The 17,325-nt window shown below is 34.5% G+C and overlaps 4 protein-coding genes across 13 annotated transcripts; 2 read left to right on the forward strand and 2 right to left on the reverse strand.

Moving 5' to 3' along the window:
• Window positions 1–262: 262 nt before the first annotated feature.
• Window positions 263–5,811, forward strand: LOC141671866 (26S proteasome non-ATPase regulatory subunit 13 homolog A). 2 transcript variants are annotated; one of them, XM_074478276.1, is made up of 7 exons: window positions 263–478; window positions 1,859–2,305; window positions 2,949–3,029; window positions 4,101–4,288; window positions 4,369–4,468; window positions 5,314–5,442; window positions 5,555–5,811. In XM_074478276.1, exons 1-7 carry the CDS (start codon window positions 329–331, stop codon window positions 5,594–5,596), a joined length of 1,137 nt encoding a protein of 378 aa, XP_074334377.1. In that variant the 5' UTR covers window positions 263–328; the 3' UTR covers window positions 5,597–5,811. The 2 variants fall into 2 exon arrangements, with proteins under 2 accessions (XP_074334377.1, XP_074334376.1); XM_074478275.1 differs by having other exon boundaries at window positions 5,314–5,811.
• An 878-nt stretch (window positions 5,812–6,689) lies between these two features.
• On the reverse strand, window positions 6,690–8,744 carry LOC141671905 (uncharacterized). The gene has a single exon (XM_074478342.1). It carries the CDS (start codon window positions 8,706–8,708, stop codon window positions 7,230–7,232), a length of 1,479 nt encoding a protein of 492 aa, XP_074334443.1. The 5' UTR covers window positions 8,709–8,744; the 3' UTR covers window positions 6,690–7,229.
• A 1,611-nt stretch (window positions 8,745–10,355) lies between these two features.
• On the reverse strand, window positions 10,356–17,210 carry LOC141671030 (putative metal-nicotianamine transporter YSL7). Of its 9 annotated transcripts, none has more exons than XM_074477111.1 (9): window positions 17,076–17,210; window positions 16,324–16,426; window positions 15,989–16,041; window positions 15,822–15,902; window positions 15,213–15,310; window positions 14,934–15,068; window positions 12,633–12,715; window positions 12,458–12,547; window positions 10,412–11,658 (listed from the first exon to the last, which is right to left on the reverse strand). In XM_074477111.1, the coding sequence occupies exons 2-6, from the start codon at window positions 16,329–16,331 to the stop codon at window positions 14,985–14,987; spliced, it is 324 nt and encodes a 107-aa protein (XP_074333212.1). In that variant the 5' UTR covers window positions 16,332–16,426; window positions 17,076–17,210; the 3' UTR covers window positions 10,412–11,658; window positions 12,458–12,547; window positions 12,633–12,715; window positions 14,934–14,984. The 9 variants fall into 9 exon arrangements, with proteins under 9 accessions (XP_074333208.1, XP_074333209.1, XP_074333205.1 ...); XM_074477110.1 differs by having other exon boundaries at window positions 16,324–16,422; window positions 17,076–17,195; XM_074477107.1 differs by having other exon boundaries at window positions 10,356–11,658; window positions 12,633–14,588; window positions 15,989–16,422; window positions 17,076–17,195.
• LOC141673149 (pectinesterase inhibitor-like) lies at window positions 10,595–11,116 on the forward strand. Its single transcript, XM_074479882.1, has one exon. The coding sequence runs from the start codon at window positions 10,595–10,597 to the stop codon at window positions 11,114–11,116; it is 522 nt and encodes a 173-aa protein (XP_074335983.1).
• Window positions 17,211–17,325: the final 115 nt, after the last annotated feature.

The following is a 17,325-nucleotide window of genomic DNA, read 5'->3' on the forward strand; positions in this document are numbered from 1 at the left end:
CTTCGATTAAGATTTTTATTAATTCTAGTATTTTGAATTGCATTACACATATTTTATAGTATATGATAAATATTCATATTTTTGTGCCGAAAGTTAAAAATTATTTGCAACTTTTAACATAGTTACAAAAGAAATTAAGTTATTTATTTATAAAATAAAATTGTATCATGGAAAAGAAAATCTACTTGCTTAAAAAAATTAGTAAATGAAAATAAATTAATGAAGTAATATAAGAGATTTTTTTTATCACCAGTGACTCTCTCTCTCTCTCTCTCTCTCTCGCTATATATCAAACTCTATCGCAAAATCGAGATTGAAGAGTGTATCAATGGCTGCTCTACAATACCTGGATACTCTACGAAACTCACACCCGGAGCTCTCTGATTGGTCGAATACACTCTCAGATCTGTATCAGCGCAAGCTATGGCATCAACTCACTCTCTCTCTTGAACAGTTCATTGCTCACGCTGTCTTTCAGGTCTCTCTCTCTCTCTCTCTCCGTGTGTGTATTGTTTCTAGTTTGTTTTATTTACTTTGATTTGGTGTAATTGTATGTTTTGAGTGGAATTAGGGTTTATGGATGCGATTATGTTAGGTACGGAGAGGTTAGGGTTTGTTGCGATTTGGTACTATTGGAGATATAGGAGGTTGTTAGTTTTGTAATTCGATGTTTGCGTCTTTTGTATAATGAGATTAGTGCTGATGTAGGACTTTTGATTAAGCAAATATAACTCGTAAAAATTGAAAATTATGTAGGTATTTAGATGCTTGCGTATTTCGTAAAAATGAGAATATATTAGTGTGGGTGTAGGGCTTTTGATTAAGCAAATATGACTCTAAAAATGAAAATTAACTAGCTATTTAGATGTTTGCGGATTTTGTAAAAATGAGAATATATTAGTGTTGCTGTAGGACTTTTGAGTAAGCAAAAATGGCTCATAAAATTAATTAGGTATTCAGATGTTGCGGCTTTTGGAAAAATGAGAAGTAAACTTTGAAATAGGGATGTGTAGATAAATCTGTTAGGGACACTAGTGGTTGGTGGTATGTTGAATAATTGGCTGTTGAAGTGCCAAATTGTGATGGTTGGTTAAAGGCGAGAAAGTGTGATTGGGCTTTTTTGATGCATTTATTTATGCTTTATTTTTGTGCTGGCTATATATTGGATTAAAGTTTTGTAAATTCGCAAGTCCCAGTGTTAGTAAAGTTAACTATGTAATCAAAATATGTTTAAAAATATAGCTTAATGATTTATGATAATTTGGTGCGTAAAGTCATGGGATGATAATTGTGTTGTAGTTGTAGCACTTGAGAATATGAATATGTGGATAAATTCTGTCAGTGACATGTAGTCTGGTGTTACGTTAGAGAAGTAGTTGTTTAACATCCCATTGGTGGTTTATTAAAGGTGAAATTGTGATTAGGCTTTTCTCCCCTGATGTATATATATGCTTTGTGGTTCTGTGTCTGCTATTGAAAATTTCGTAAAATAATGAGTCCCATGTTAATAAACCTAACTAATGAGTATAAAATCGAAATATTTATTGTTTTTATTGATTTGGTGTTTAATGTTATTAACTTATCAGGTTTTTTTCATGAATTTATTTAGTTTTGTAGTATTGTGTTTGCTATTTATGCGATTTACATCTCTTAATATAATGATTCTCTTGTCAAAAGACTTAGCTGTCGATATGTTTATATACTCAGATTGTTGTTTCAATTATAGCAGCAGATGTTAAAAGGATTTTTGTGTTTGATTGGAGTCTGTGATTTTGGAACTCATGCTTTACTTATGTTTTTTTCAACATACACGAAAATATGATATGTACTTATTGCTTGTTACTAATTTGAATTTCAGGCTGGTGATGCACTGATTCAGCTATACCATAATTTTATCACCGATTTCGAGACTAAAATCAATCTTCTCAAGCTTGCCCATTTTGCAGTAGTAGTCTCTAGGCAGTATACTGAGAAAGAGGCTGCGATTAGCTATTTAGATGGGGTTATTGAGAAGCTTCGTGCTACTAAAGAATCCCGAATTGAGGAACCTATCCTCTATATCAGGATGCAGATTGCTATGTTCAATCTTGAGAAAGGAGATCAAAAAGAATGCAAAAAACTGATTGATGATGGCAAGAGTACACTGGACAGCATGACTGACATTGATCCATCGGTGCATGCCAGTTTTTATTGGATTTCATCGCAGTACCATAAATCTCGTCAAGAATTTGCTGAGTTTTACAAAAGTGCTCTTCTGTACCTGGCATACACCTCTGTAGAATCTCTATCTGAATCATTCAAGCTGGTATGCAGTTAGTGTTAGTGTTAATGGTTCTTCAATTCTAGATCAGGATAATTTCATGTTTTGATATGTTCAACTGGTGTCCGTCTGATCTTTGGTTTGGTTCCACTGATGTTTTGAAAGCTTTAAACTATTTTTCGGCGGATCAAATCAATTTCTCGTAAATATAGAATATGGCCATGCATTATTATCTGGAAAATGTGCCATGTATTGCTATCAGGGCTTATATATGTTACTAAATTAATACATGAAATTGGTGTGTGATGTCTATTTGGATGCACTAGTAATAGCTAAGTTGGGCAAGTAGAAATTGGTGTGTGATGTCTATTTGGATGCACTAGTAGTAGCTGAGTTGGGCAAGTAGCAAGTATTAACTCACTAACACTCATCAGTCTGAATTACGTGGCATATGTGTTTGAGCTGATATTACCCGTTTAGTAAGGTTAAAATGATGCAAACATGAAAAAATTAAGTTCACAAATTATGTGAAGAATTTTTATACAGTTTTTTTTGTATTTACAAGCATAATGATAGATAATTGTAGTGTATTTCTGCATTTCACTTTACATATTTTTTAATAATGAAATGAAGATCTTTCGATTGATCCATATACAGCGATAAATATATGTTAACTTTATCATCTCAGGATTTGGCTTTCGATTTATCTCTTTCGGCATTGCTGGGAGAAAACATTTACAATTTTGGTGAATTGCTTGCGCATCCAATTGTAAGTATAAATAACCGTATTAAATTAATTTGGTTGCAAGTTTCTTACTAATTTGTAATCGAAGATTTGAATTTAGTTTTTACTAGGATGCATTTAAATATGCTTCAAGGAAATGCTAGTGCCCCAAATCGTTTATAATAGATTACAGATTTCTTCTATTATTCTTTATCATTACTTTTTGTGTGGTTGGGGTAGTGGATTTCTTCTCTTATTCTTTATCACTATTTTTTTTGTTTTACAAACTAGATGTTGAATATCCTTGCATTAATGTATGTGGATATTCATTTGGATATCCATACATGTTATTTATAGGCAGTTAGTGTATAGTGTGACCGTGGCTTGTTACATTCCGTCTCATTTATTCATTTTTCTCTTTGCTTATTTGTGGTTTGGATTAGCTTGTTCTTCTAGTTTGTAAGGGGAGACGGAAGTCTGCTAGGTGATGCTAGGTTGTCCTAATTGGAAAAGTGACAGCGTAGGTTTATTCGTCATGCATGATTATTTTCAAACAGGAATAAATCCTTTTATGATACTTTATTTTAATCCGAGCATTTTATTGCAAGTTTTAAAATCCTAAATTCGACAAATGCAATTTTCTATAATTACAATGAAATAGTTAAATCTCGTTGTTAAATGACATATATTTTAGTCCACGTGATTTATTTTATCAGTTTTGATATTTAAGATTTAGCAAAGCAAATCAGGAAACTATTTCTTAAATCGTGATGGAGTACCAAATCTTGTATTATGGCTGTGTTATGCTATTTGACAAACTCCAGTTTTTCGTCTGCTAGTTGACTTGATGAATATATCTCTTTGTTGCTAGAGGTTTATATGATATTACATATAAGCATTTCACTAGAGTTTGAATAGTATGAAGACTATTTGTGAAGATCTTGTGTTTGTTTTCTTACTACTGATTTTTGTTTAATGTTGACCAAAAATACGATGATAGAAAGGTTGTCTCTCTCCCCGGATGTAAATAACAAATGATTTCATTTATATATCTTCTGCACAATCTGTTGCTATCACTTATTGGACTACAAAAATGATCTTTTTGAATTGGTACAGCTAAAGAGTCTCCTTGGTACCAAGGTAGAGTGGCTCTATTATATTCTTGAAGCATTCAATTCTGGTGATTTAGTCCGCTATCAAGAATTGTGTCGTGTTCATCTTAGCGCACAACCTGCATTAGTTGAGAATGAGAAAAAGCTTCTGGAAAAGATCAATATTCTTTGCTTGATGGAAATCATCTTCAGGTTTTAGGCATTCCCCTAGTTGTTATTGATCATGGAATTGGCCACCCATAATATTCTCAACTAATTGTGCTATTTTTCAGTCGACCATCAGAGGATAGAACCATTCCATTAAGTGTCATTGCGGAGCGCACAAAACTCAAGATAGAGGATGTGGAGTACCTACTAATGAAAAGTCTATCGGTAAGTGCTGTATTATAAGTTATGCATCTACAAGCTAGTTTATATATCAAATGTTACTGTTTTGTTATGAAGGGAGACATGTACCACATATTATTATATACTTCTTGGTTTGACTTCAATTTTGCACATGAGATGAAATTATCTTTTTGTAGTTTTGAAGCGAGGCAACTAGACTTCTGAAAAAATAAATAAATAAGTACATAGTGTAATTAATGTGTTGGTTTTTATCTCTTTTAATGTTATCAAAATAATCATCAGAAACTCTTTTTTATTAGCTGTAGAAAATATGGAAAGTTTGGGGAGTAGCCAATTATTTTTTATCAAATGAGGGTTTGAAAGGAAGAAAATTTTCTAGATAGGGAAGTAATTTTTTTTTTTAACAATTTGAAATGGGAATTTAGTTTGTTTTTGTGGACAGACAAAGTGAGCCCAGTGGTTATTATTCTCAGCTGTGATGATGTGTTCCTTCAGACATGGTGTTGCCTAATAAAAGAGCCGTAGAGAATCCCATATGTTAAGATAGCAACTGTGAATGACCCTCGTTTACATACAATAAAACATTTTAATTGACTGGCCCTAGTCTAGATTGATGCTAGTAAAATGTTAAGATTTGCTTTGAACTTAGTGATTTGCGCATTTACATATTACTAGCCAAGAGTCCTGGACCTAGAACTTTCTGTAACCTATTAGTGCTTCTCCCTGCTATGCCCTGATCATTCCACCACAGTAGCGTTCTTCTGTTATCACTTTTCATTTTCTCTTTGCTCAGTACATATAATTTTTTAAACCATACATGTGTATAATTTCTCTTTGTTTCTTGAGCTAAAAAATTCAAACTGCCGCAGGTTCATCTGATCGAAGGAATAATTGATCAAGTCGAAGGGACTGTGCATGTTTCATGGGTGCAACCCCGAGTTTTAGGGATTTCACAGATCAAATCTTTGCGAGATAGGTTGGATAACTGGATGGGTAAAGTAAACACTGCTTTATTGTCGGTTGAGGCTGAAACACCTGATCTGATTGCATCATAAATTTTTGTGGTGTTCGTTTCCTTGTTTTTGTAACAAAATTCGGTCTTTTGAAAAGGAGCCTCTTACTTGCCTCAAGGGAGAGAAATGTAGCAATTAATTGTGACCGAGTAAAGACTTCTGTGCATCTTTGTCATGGCTGTCTGTTTTGTAGAAGGCCGTGCCATTTCTGGTACTTTGTGCTTTATCAATTTCTGATTAGCGGGGCAATTCTTACTAGACTAAGGGGTTACTTTGGTTGATGTCCTATAAAAGCAGTAATTCAAATCTTCCGGTGGATTCATTTTAGTATTAAAATTTATCACTTGTGCTCAATTTCTCTATCTGCCACTGAAGTTGCTAGATTACTATATATCACTTCAGATTACTAAATTTGTCAGTGTCCACTTAACCGGACTGTATTATTTCTCTGTTGCAAAGTTACTTTAGTTTACTTAGTTTTAGTCATTGACTCTCCTGCTTGACATTTTAAGGTTGTTCAAGGGATAGAATTGAATGAGGTTCCCAAAGATTTAGGAGTGAAAACAAATTTGCCAAAAGAATTATGCGAGAACGATAAAATTGATAAAATGAATGAATGAATTGATATGTTATGTGAATGCGTTAAATGAAATGTTCATTTAAATTATTCGAGTAATATGCAAAAAACAAACATGGTTCAATTTCATTAGTGAAATTTGAATTGCCCCGGATATTTTTTTCGAAATGCTCAAGTTCAGATTAGAATCTCGGTGTCTATTGGAATAATGTCAATTTCCTTAACAAAGAACTGTTGTTTTGTTAGCTTACAATTCAAATAATAAATATCTCAATATATATTCAAATTAAATGTAGCGACTTGGTTGCGATATGCCTCAGAAGATAGAAAAGTTATGAGCATGAACAGATTCAAAATTAAATAGCAAATTGCCTATGCAATTTGGATCGCTTGAGAGATGTCTTTGATTTCGTTTTTAGCTTCAAGAATTTTAAAATTCCATGTGTTAAACGATCATGAAACAAATCATCTAATTGTTTTTAATATGTTATTTGTTTTACCATCTGGTTGTATCAACAGTTGATGGTTTGTCTCGGCCGTACTATATTCAATTTAATGAAAACTTTCTACATTTGTCAAAACAGAACTACTACATTATTATTCGCTACACAAAGGGAGGAAAAAAGAAGCCATACAGAGTCAAAATACGCAAAAAGAAATCTAATGGCCCTTTCAAATTCACCTATAACTTAATGTATGACAAACGTTTTTGATAAAAAAAATAATAGCTGAATCCAATTATATAGAATGTATACAATAGATCAAGCAGTAGTACAGCTGATTCCACAAGCTCTAAGAATCTGTTGCTTGGCGATGACCTTACAAACCCGCGAAGACTGCAAGAATGCCACTTCGGAGTTCTGATACATAAGATTTGAAATTTTAACGAAAACTTGACCACTGATTGACATCGAATAATACACTAAGGTTGCTCCTATCCAACCCTAACCTTTAATATCACATCTTAACGCTCTCTTTTTCATCAGAACAATTGGTACCTGATGCTAAATAATGGTAATTCCAACTATTGCTCTGGTTGCTCCGGTTAATCAGGAGGGCAGAGATGTCAAATACCCATTACATATAAGAATTGGAGAGTTCAGGACACTGACTTAAAAAAGCACTCTTATGGCCTCTCTCAGCAAGGCGCGAGGTACATAAAAACATGACTGTCCTCGAAAAATAATTTTACAAATCACAAAGGATGACCGTTTTTTTGTCCAGATACCAAAATTCTACGTGAGGGGCGTGATTGCTTCTTGGAGTAAGAAGAATTCCACTCCCCTCCATCTTGGGCATAGTAATCCATTGGATAATCAGCAACAGTCTTGGCTTCCTCTTTTTTGCCAATACAATTACTTCCGCAACATGATTCATTCTTTTGGCAACCCACACCCTCGTTACAAATTGAGTTCACCCCACTCCTTTCCCACCACCCAGGTAAATCTCCAAGCGCAATTTCAGCCTCAAACGGATTCAAAAGTGGCTTCACAAATGCATCACCCCAATCTATCGACAACCTTGGACAGGCAATCTGTATCCAGGCATCAACAGAATCCCCAAACAACTCAATCCTAGCAGGAGACAACTCCGACATCAACACCACAGTCCAATCCAAACCCTTCTCCGTCATCTTCTTCACCAACCGGTCCAAAATCCTCGGATTCCCCTGTCTCCCCAAAGTCCCTAACACAATCCCCCAATTCTTTGCGTCCCTAGCCTTCAAAATCGCATTCTTCCTACACTCCTTCATTCCCTTATGATCATACTCCTCCAAAAACAATTTCCCCATATAGGGATCATACCTAAACGCCTTAACCCCCGGATTCGCAATCATAAACGCTTCCAAATGAAACCTCCCATCCGCAACAAAAACAAGCACATTTTCCCCAACTTCACCTACCTCCTTCCCCACAATCGTCGGAGCAGTACAACCTAAAACTTCCCCAGCCGATAACGGCTTCGACTGCGGAACCAAAACCCTAAACCCTAACTTCTCCAATTCAGGCTTCGCACCACGTATAGCACTACCAAACTGTATCGTACCAGCTAACACAATCTTATTAAGAGCAATATCACTTACTTGTTCACCCACATCAATATCACTTACTTGATCACGCAAATTCAGCACATCAATATCACTTACTTTATCACGCAAATTCAACTGTATCGTACTAACCAACTTACTAACATCAATTTTAATATCGACAAAAACATAGAGACAAGGAATTACCGTATTATCAACCGGAACCAAGCAACTATGCCCGTAATGAATCAACAAATCAGCACCTAACGCTTCCGCAGAGAGATCATCTACGCAACACGCTCCGTAAGTGACGTCACCGAGAATAAACACACGCTCGACGGCAGCAAAGGCGGTGAGAATATCGGAGATGATGAGAGAGTACATGAGAAGGCCTTCGGGGAACTGGAGAGCCACGCGCTTGGAGTTCGTGGAGGTGACGCGCCAGATTGATTTGTGGATTTCGAACGAGTAGTTTGAAGGGAGGAGAGAGATTGCGGCGTTGAGAGATGCGTTGTTGAGGATTGAGTCGGGGATTTGGTTTTTTATGAAGCGTTTTGGTGGTTGCCGGAGTCGTGGTGATTCTCCGGCGGCGGCGGCGGCGGAGTTAGGGTTTGTGAGAGGGAGGATGGTGGGTGCGGAGGTGGACATTTCAGTGTAATGAGCTCGGAAGGCTTGAATTTGTTGATCAAATGTAAAAACATTTATCAAATATACTCTGCAAAATTAGAAAAATTACAAAAAAACGTTTTTTTTTAAAAAAAAATAACCAAAAAGCTGTCCCGAAGAAGGACAAATTTAGCCTATTTTTACACAAAATTGACAAAAATAACCAATCTCTGAAAAGTTGGCCAACTTTGGCCGATGGGATACCCAACTGTATTCACTTTATATAACATACCCAACTGGCAGTGGAGTATCCCATATATGAAATACCCAACTACCAGTGGAGTATCTTACACAAATTGGGATACCCAACTGACAGTGGAGTATTCAATCGGCCAAAATTAGCCACTTTTTTCAGAATGACTATTATTGTTAAATTTTTTCAAAAATCGGCTATTTTTGTCATTTTTTTAAAAAATGACCAATTTTAGATTACACTAATATTTGGGTATCCCACACTTTGGTATATTATGTTAATTTTATGTAAAAAACAGGTTAAAAGTTGGATTTCACTCGTAAAATTATGGATATTAAAAAAAGTTATTTAAATAACATTTTCTTTAAATATGGTTGAAACTAATAACCGATAAAATAATAACATTTTTAAAAATAATAATTTTTTGGTACCAATATTATGGAGATAATGTATTTTCATTTTCGATAAAATAATAAACTAGCTATAAAAAATATTATTTTCTGGTCCCGAGACTATTAATTTAAATAGGTTTAACTGGATCTTATTTAGTGTATTGAAAATAAAAAGAGAATTAAATTTTAGAAATAATAAATATATTAATAGATTTGAAAAATCATCTTTCAATTTGTATTGAAGAGAGAAAATGCCCAAAATATTTCAAGTTTGGGTCCTGCTGTCCAAATAATCTTTTCTAGGTAATCTCATTTCTCAAATATGTATTGTTCACTAAAATTGAAAAATAAATAATGGACATATGTATATCTGAAATGCGTATTCAAAATATACATCTTTAAAATATATATTCAGTGGGTATTTAGGGTGCTTTCCGCGATTCTAAATATTTTGAATTTTATGGGGAAAAGCGGGTATTCACCCTATTGAAGAAGTTAAGTATTAATAATTTGAACTTTTTTCCAAAATAGACATATATGATCGAACATAGTAAAATCTAGGACTATATTTATATTATTGTCTATGCTTCACCATCATTAATTTTGACTTAATTGACTTTAACTTGATTAATAACTGAATTTTTAAATTTTTAATTTACTATTTGTTAAATAAAATATATTTATACCAGAAAATTTAATAAGCCCAAGAGTGGATGAAGGACCACATATTTGAAGAGTAAGCCCATATTTGAAGAATAAGCATTAACTTGCTTCATGGCCAACTCTAATAACATGTCAATTTTCCCATCGAACCTGAAAGTGCAGAGAACTAGGTAACTTGACAGCTCTTCACTAAGTAAAACAAAAGATGGTCAGTTTTTGCTACCACATTTCATCTAATCAATGTCATGCTAATGCACAACATCTTCAAGTTGCATAGATTAATTTGCGTGCATATGTAATCTTGTATCATTAGTAGTAACCTTGCATGTTTACACTAAACTAATTATTGCATCAAATAATAATAAGTGTTTACATATACCTGAGTTCATAATATTTTTAGTAAAATTGTACAAATAAAGTTTGGAGGTTTAGTGTAACCTCAAAATGTTATAAAAACTTATCTGTGAAGCAACTTCACCCATTAAAGTTATGCTACTTATGCTAATAGGCTTCAACTAACACGTAATGCAGCTGTGGATATGCTGATATAAAAGTCTGCACCAGATTGAAATAAGAACTTGAAATTTATAAACCAAAAAAAGTCCCTGTAATATCGAAAAATGGTTGTTTGTTGTAGAATACTGTGGTTCTCTCTTTTAATATCCACATTGCTGTTCAGCATTTCATCAGCTGATCAAGAATTTTTCGATACTATTTGCGCAGATACTGATAACAGAACTCTATGCTTACAAGTTCTCAGGGATTCAGCAGATGCTATCCGCGCCATTCTTGGGGAAACTGCAGCTAACGCAGCACTGGGACAGGTAAAAGTGACGAGGGATCTTATTTACGCGTTCGCAAAGAGGGCACATAAACCAGGAGAGAAAGAGCAGTACAGAAATTGCATAATGTCTTATAACTTTGCCATAGAAAGCCTCCATAAATATAAGACAGCAATTGCCATCAAGGATTTTGATACTGCAAATGTCAGGGCTTCTGCTGCTTTGACTGATGCTTATTCGTGTTCCGATGAAGGCCCAGATATGCCTCCAGCAAATTTGCCTGCAAAACTTAAAGAAGCAAACCAGAAGGATAAAGCTTACATTACCATACCTTTAGTTGTTTCTAATGTTAAGTTTTAAAGGTTATGCTTGGCACAAGATAGAACTTTATAACTTCAAGTTCTACTAATTATGTAATTTAAAACACTCATTATCTGATGGATGTAGTTATGTTTGCACTTCTTCAATAAGAGCTACAAACTATAAACAACCTGTTATTAGTACTTGTAAGAAATTTTTTATATGCAAGCAGAGGGGGAGTCAGTTACAAAGTTACACTAGATTTATAATGGAAAACTGAATCCATATGAAATAATCATTGTTTTGCTCAGCACAATAAACCTCAGGATTCACAGATCAGAAGAGCAGCTTTTGAATACAGGCTGAGCGCCGGTCTTAACTGCCTCTGCTTCCTGAGTTGCATGTGGCATGGCACAAAAAACTCATGCTGAAGAGCTTCCTCTGCCCTTATTCTTGATCTTGGGTTTACAATTTCCGATATAAAAACAGTTGTGCTTTTATTGTAGCCCTGGCCCACACATTAGTTGAAAGACTTTAATTTGCCTAAGATGCCCCTCTGCATGGACTCTTAGAGCATCTCCAACAGCTTCTTAGTTCATTTCCTAAATTTAATATAAAATATTGGATCTTAGTAACTTAAGACATCAATAGCTATTTCCAACTCCAACAACATTCCTTATATTCATTCCTTATACAATATTTAATCATTAAAAAGTAACATTATTACATAAAGTGAAGAAAAAGAAAGTGTTTTTTTCAAATATATATTATAAAATAAAAATTAGAAGAGGAGAGAGGTTAGCTAAAGATAAGGAATGGGAAGAAGATCTTAGTGGATCTTAGTGATTTAAGGAATCACTAGGATACTGTTGGAGTAGTTTTTTTCTCCCTATTCCTTATATTTGACTTTAAGACTCCAAATAGCTAAGCTGTTGGAGTTGCTCTTATGAAACAAACATCTCATACATACATCAAAGAAAAGAAAAGACATGATTCACATTCTCTGCACTTTGTGTCACCTCATGTTGTCGATAATTGTAAAATAATAATGTTCCCATCTATTTCTTTTCTAATCTTATTGGTTAGCTCTTGGGTGATAATACATTCTGTTGTCTCGGTGAAAGAATCAACAGACAGTCAGAAACTAAGGTGCACCCGCAAACTAGAGTAAATATCAAAACAAATACATGATATTTTTTTTTGGATAATGACCTTTGTATGATGTTAAAAATTCTTGTTTTCCAATTGTTTCTCAGTAGCTCAATTTCATTTTCAATAAGTTATATTTTGAACACTCTAGGAGAGCCTAATTACTTTGATGATGACAGATTGACAGTGACACACATAATAGAGATTTTAAAGTAATTGAAAACTTCAAGCAAGCCAAATAGAAGTACTCACCAAAGCCAAATTGAAATCTGTCAAATATCCTTTACTAGCTTTACAGGAGAACAGGAAGTTTCCAGGCTTAACATCTCTATGAACAACACCCTGCAAATGCAAGAAGGCAAGCTGATTAGACACGAGGAATACATATGAACAAAACATATCAAGATCCATTCCAACAGTTTCTCACCTGCTTGTGTAGAATAGCAAGAGCTTCAATAACACAATACAATATCATTGGACTTGAAAGACAATTGTTTTTCTCTTTAGGACCTGAGGTTAATTTAAAAATTAGAGACATGAACATTTCCACCTTTTCTATTGTAAGCCAACTAAAATTCATAGTGGGAACAAATATAATATTTGTTTTCTAAAATCATATTCAAGGGAGCTTTGCCAACTCTTGGTGATTAATAGCCTTGACAATATATGAGGCGGCATTTTATCTCTACTTTTTTGAATCCAAGCGGAAATCAAGCCACCCTTCTGGGGATGATTTTTACCATTGTTTGCCCACCATATCAACAATAAATTAGCTAAAATTAAAAGTTCAGCAGGCGTCATTGTCTCTTCCTCATTCATATTGAACAACACAGCACTGCGGCACCCCTGTCCTTTTGGAGCTTTAGGTAGAAGCGTTCTACTCTGTTTTAAGGATCCAACACACAATTAAACTAAATAAAATATATGCTTTCATTTCTACTTTCTTCTAAACTTAACTACAGGTTCAAGGAGTTGTCCATCCTCATGAAAACAAACCAAGCCCAACCACCTTAAAGGCCCACCTTCTATAGGGTTAATGTTAAAAAATTTGCAACATCGCCATACAAATATAACCTTATGATTGAAGTTTTTTTTGTCGTTACACCAGGCAATGAACCTTACAACCCCAACAACAAATCATCTAACACACCCTTTAACAAACCAAAACCAATGAAAAATAAATTAACTATCCATATACAAATAAAAAGAATAAGTTAGCACAAACACTATTTGAAACAGAACAGCTCCTTTTAAAACAAGTCATTTAAATTGTTGATACACCTGCCACTATAGTTAGCTGAATAACCATGGTAAATTACAATTATTATTTAATATGTAATTTAATATAATATGGTTTAATTAAAGAGGGAGTAGTGAGCTTAAGCCTTTAACCATTTAAATATGGTCGTACGTCTCCAACCCATCGGCTTGAATGTAAGGGTGGTGACACGATTCCTGATACCTTATGGATTTGACTCTAATATGACTAATCTGCTTAATTTTGAGCATAGTTGCACGGATCGCGGGTCGATCGGGTACGTGATACAAGTACAGGTACGTGGGATGTTAGTTTAAGTGAATCGAGTACGATGAGCCGTGAATCGGGTTCGCAGATCGACTTGAGGATCCCTTTTTGATCATAAGGAGTATCTCATAAAAATTATATATATTTCAGCTACTATTATATATATTTTTGTTTTAATAGCTAAATTTGAAGAAAAATATAAATAAGAAAAATATTAATATTTGTAACAATTAAAATTAATTAATTTTATAAATTAATATTTTGCAAATATTTTTTTTTTTGAAATTAAAATGTCTGAATGTTGATGAAGTGCAATGCATACTAATAATAAGACGTGGATATTGTTGGTGAGCAGCTGGCCCATTGAGAATAAAAATTATCATGAATATGGACATGTCCAAAATTCATATGTTCATTTAATATTGTCACAAACTGTTAAATATCTTTGTCCCATGCAAATTGTCCTTTTCCCAGGCCCAATACTCACCACTCCCGAGACCCAATAACTCCCCACCCACCCCCACTTTGTCTTCTTCAACACATCAGATCTACACACAACCTTGTGTATATCTGTATTGTTAAACTTCAAAATGAAACAATTATCAACCATATAATACACAAATTGAACAACTCAACAGTCATTTCCTTGCCTCTTTTCACTTTTATGGCCGCCGGAATAAAATAGACGGGTTCGCCGGAATAAAATAGACGGGTTCGCCGGAAACCACGAATTGGTACGCGACCAATGGCGATCCGGGTCGACTTCGACCCATGTTCCGGTACGAGCGACCCAGTTCACGGATCCATGGGTCGACCCGCAAACCGGGTAACACTGATTTTGAGTAAAGGCCAGGGCACCTATTATATACAAGGATGTGGTTATTCCTAGGCTACTTGAAAAAAAAGGAAGTTTTTTTATATGTCTATATCCCTAACAGAAGAACAAAAACAATACAGCAGAGTAGACTATCAGTATCTAACCTTCAAGAAGCTCTTCTACCAAATTCCTGATAGAGATTTTAATAAATAATTATAGTCTGACGGTGTTGATTTTAATGTAAAGAGCCTTGTCTCATGTCTAGCCTAAAATTCATTATAAGATTAAAAAACGTAAATTACTATCTTCATTTATAATTTGTAGGAGCGTGAAAAATAATGTTATGTTCTTTATCTATTAGGAAGAAGAATTATGTGAAAAGGTACCTGTCTTCATATGCTTTAAGCCCTAAAGAAGGAAGACTTGCAGATCCACAATCACTTCCAGCAGCAAAGAACCATTGAAAAACCCCCCACAAGAGGCTGAAGGATAAGAATTTGCCTAATGCTTTCACTTGCTCCCTAGTACATATATTAGGCATTCATCGAATTCAAAAAATGTCATATATATATATATTTATATTTATGAAAGAGTAACTGAAAAGTTATTATTAGTTTAGAAAAACAAAGTATTATCAATGGAACTAAAGTTTTGTAAGAAATTACTTTGCCAGCTTTGCACCCTGAGGTGTGTGAAAGCTGTTGATAAGGTGAGCGGTCGCAATACCATTTGGATATATCAGTTTGTAGTCTATGATCATAATCTGAGACAACAAATCACATTAGAAAGTTATTAAGAAATGAATTGAAGCCATGTTCAATAACTTGTTGCCAACTATAAATTGAATCGTATAGTCCATCCATTTAAATCTTTATATCACTATCTTTAAAGTAAAGTTTGTACCTTTCTCAGAGATAGCACTGAGAACAGGCCTAGGAAACTAACGGTGAAGAGAAAGCCAATGATCCACCCAAAGCTCAGGCTTTTTGTATTCTGAGAATCATTAGCTTCTGTTACCTGCTTGCTAATTGTTTCACTCATTGCAAATAAATAGCTTCCAAAATCCAAATCCTCCTACTCAATATACAACTACAACTGCCGTTAACCATTTATAAAAAACTGATATTAACATAATGGTGGAGATATTAGTATAACAAATCTGTTTCTACTTCAATTTTACAAATCATTACAAAGGGTGATAACTGCATCATTAGAATATTTTCTTCTTTTACGGTATATTCACACAATTAGAAAATAAAGATAAGAGGACATACCACTAAAAGCAATACCAGCTGTTGCGACAACGCAGGCTTGAATCACGGTATTTTCCTGTCTGGTAAACGACCTTTCAATTTCTGCGGGTGAAATTTTACTTTCCAAGCGGTAAATGCTAAATCTATAAACTGGAATATTAGAATATGATTGTGTTGCCTCAACATACCTGATCTTTCTAAGAACTTAATCCATGTCTTAACAAAGAGAAATCCCAAAAGCCTTGCGGAAACGTTAAGAGAAGGAAGAATCTCAGTGGTTAGATTGAACTTCATGACTATAACACTAAGCAAAATTCCCAACACAAAGCTGACAACAAAAGCTCTGACAGTTACCAAATTCTTGACAGAGATTTTAACTCATTATTACAGTCTTAAGGGGTTAATTTTGATGCAGTAAACAAACATACAGAGTCAAACACGAGAAATGCCAATTAGTCGAACTCACACACATTCTATGCAAAATTACTAGAGACTGAAGTTTGGGGAGTGAAATAGTGCACACCTTTTCATCTATAAGCATCATATCCATGATTATCAAACTGCTGCCCCTCGTACTGATGGAGCCCCACCCGTTCACAGTAAGTCAGTTACTAATGGAGCCCTACCTGTTCACAGTAAGTCAGTTAGCTGCCTCAAAATCCCGCACATTAAGATTATAAACACACTCTCAGGGGAACATAAAAAAGGATCATAAATCTATATAGCCCATATTTGACCGCAAAGCATAAATCTATATAGCCCATATTTGACCGCAAAGCACAAACTTCCAAATCAACATATCAAAGCAGCATATAGTTTCATATAAAAGTGGGCATACAATTTTTACAATGAGCACCTGGGAAAAAAGTAATAGATATATGAACTTATTAGCCACCTTTAAGCCGCTTACAAGTATAGTAACAACTAATTCAAAACCAAAAGATGTAATAGATATATGAATTAACTTATTAGCCGCCTTGAAGCCACTTACAAGTATAGTAACAACTAATTCAAAACCAAAAGATGAAAATGAATAGCACTGCAAGATTACATTTTCCAAGCACATAAAACATAACGGCAAATATCACGAATAGCACTGCAAGATTACATTTTCCAAGCACATAAAACATAACGGCAAATATCACGAACCAAACTTCAATCATCATATAGAATCAATTCATCAAACACATTTATGTAGGTTTCTTTTCTCATCAAACATATTTAAGTAATTAGCACTGAAACACAATTAGAGGAATGATAATAGAGCTAAAATACCTCTTCCACCGCACAAACATCCACAAATCCACGTATATTCGTGGCAGAGCTGAGGCACCAGTATGCTTGGCAATGCCTGAAGACGCAGTAGAATATACATCACAGATAGGGATGGGTACAATATGGGAAAAAAATGAGTGTGTTGTGGCACATCAGTAATTATGTAAATCTTGGGGCTATACTTGTCCTTTCACAGATATTTTTTCCGTCTCAATTTACCCCTGTGTTGGCGTATAATATATAGAAGCAA

Source organism: Apium graveolens, chromosome 7 (genome assembly GCF_009905375.1).
Source record: "Apium graveolens cultivar Ventura chromosome 7, ASM990537v1, whole genome shotgun sequence".
In the NCBI taxonomy this organism is placed as follows: Eukaryota; Viridiplantae; Streptophyta; class Magnoliopsida; order Apiales; family Apiaceae; genus Apium; species Apium graveolens.

What these genes read in the sequence shown, in the direction of transcription:
- LOC141673149 (XM_074479882.1), top strand. Translation starts at nt 10,595, where the DNA reads ATGGTTGTTTGTTGTAGAATACTGTGGTTCTCTCTTTTAATATCCACA.
- LOC141671030 (XM_074477103.1), bottom strand. Translation starts at nt 15,588, where the DNA reads ATGAGTGAAACAATTAGCAAGCAGGTAACAGAAGCTAATGATTCTCAG. An exon ending in CAGTGCTATCTCTGAGAAAG is followed by an intron (nt 15,311 to 15,450) that starts GTACAAACTTTA and finishes TTGTTGTCTCAG; the next exon opens with ATTATGATCATAGACTACAA. An exon ending in CTTAAAGCATATGAAGACAG is followed by an intron (nt 12,548 to 14,933) that starts GTACCTTTTCAC and finishes TTGCATTTGCAG; the next exon opens with GGTGTTGTTCATAGAGATGT.
- LOC141671866 (XM_074478275.1), top strand. Translation starts at nt 329, where the DNA reads ATGGCTGCTCTACAATACCTGGATACTCTACGAAACTCACACCCGGAG. An exon ending in TTGCTCACGCTGTCTTTCAG is followed by an intron (nt 479 to 1,858) that starts GTCTCTCTCTCT and finishes TTTGAATTTCAG; the next exon opens with GCTGGTGATGCACTGATTCA. An exon ending in TACTAATGAAAAGTCTATCG is followed by an intron (nt 4,469 to 5,313) that starts GTAAGTGCTGTA and finishes AAACTGCCGCAG; the next exon opens with GTTCATCTGATCGAAGGAAT.
- LOC141671905 (XM_074478342.1), bottom strand. Translation starts at nt 8,708, where the DNA reads ATGTCCACCTCCGCACCCACCATCCTCCCTCTCACAAACCCTAACTCC.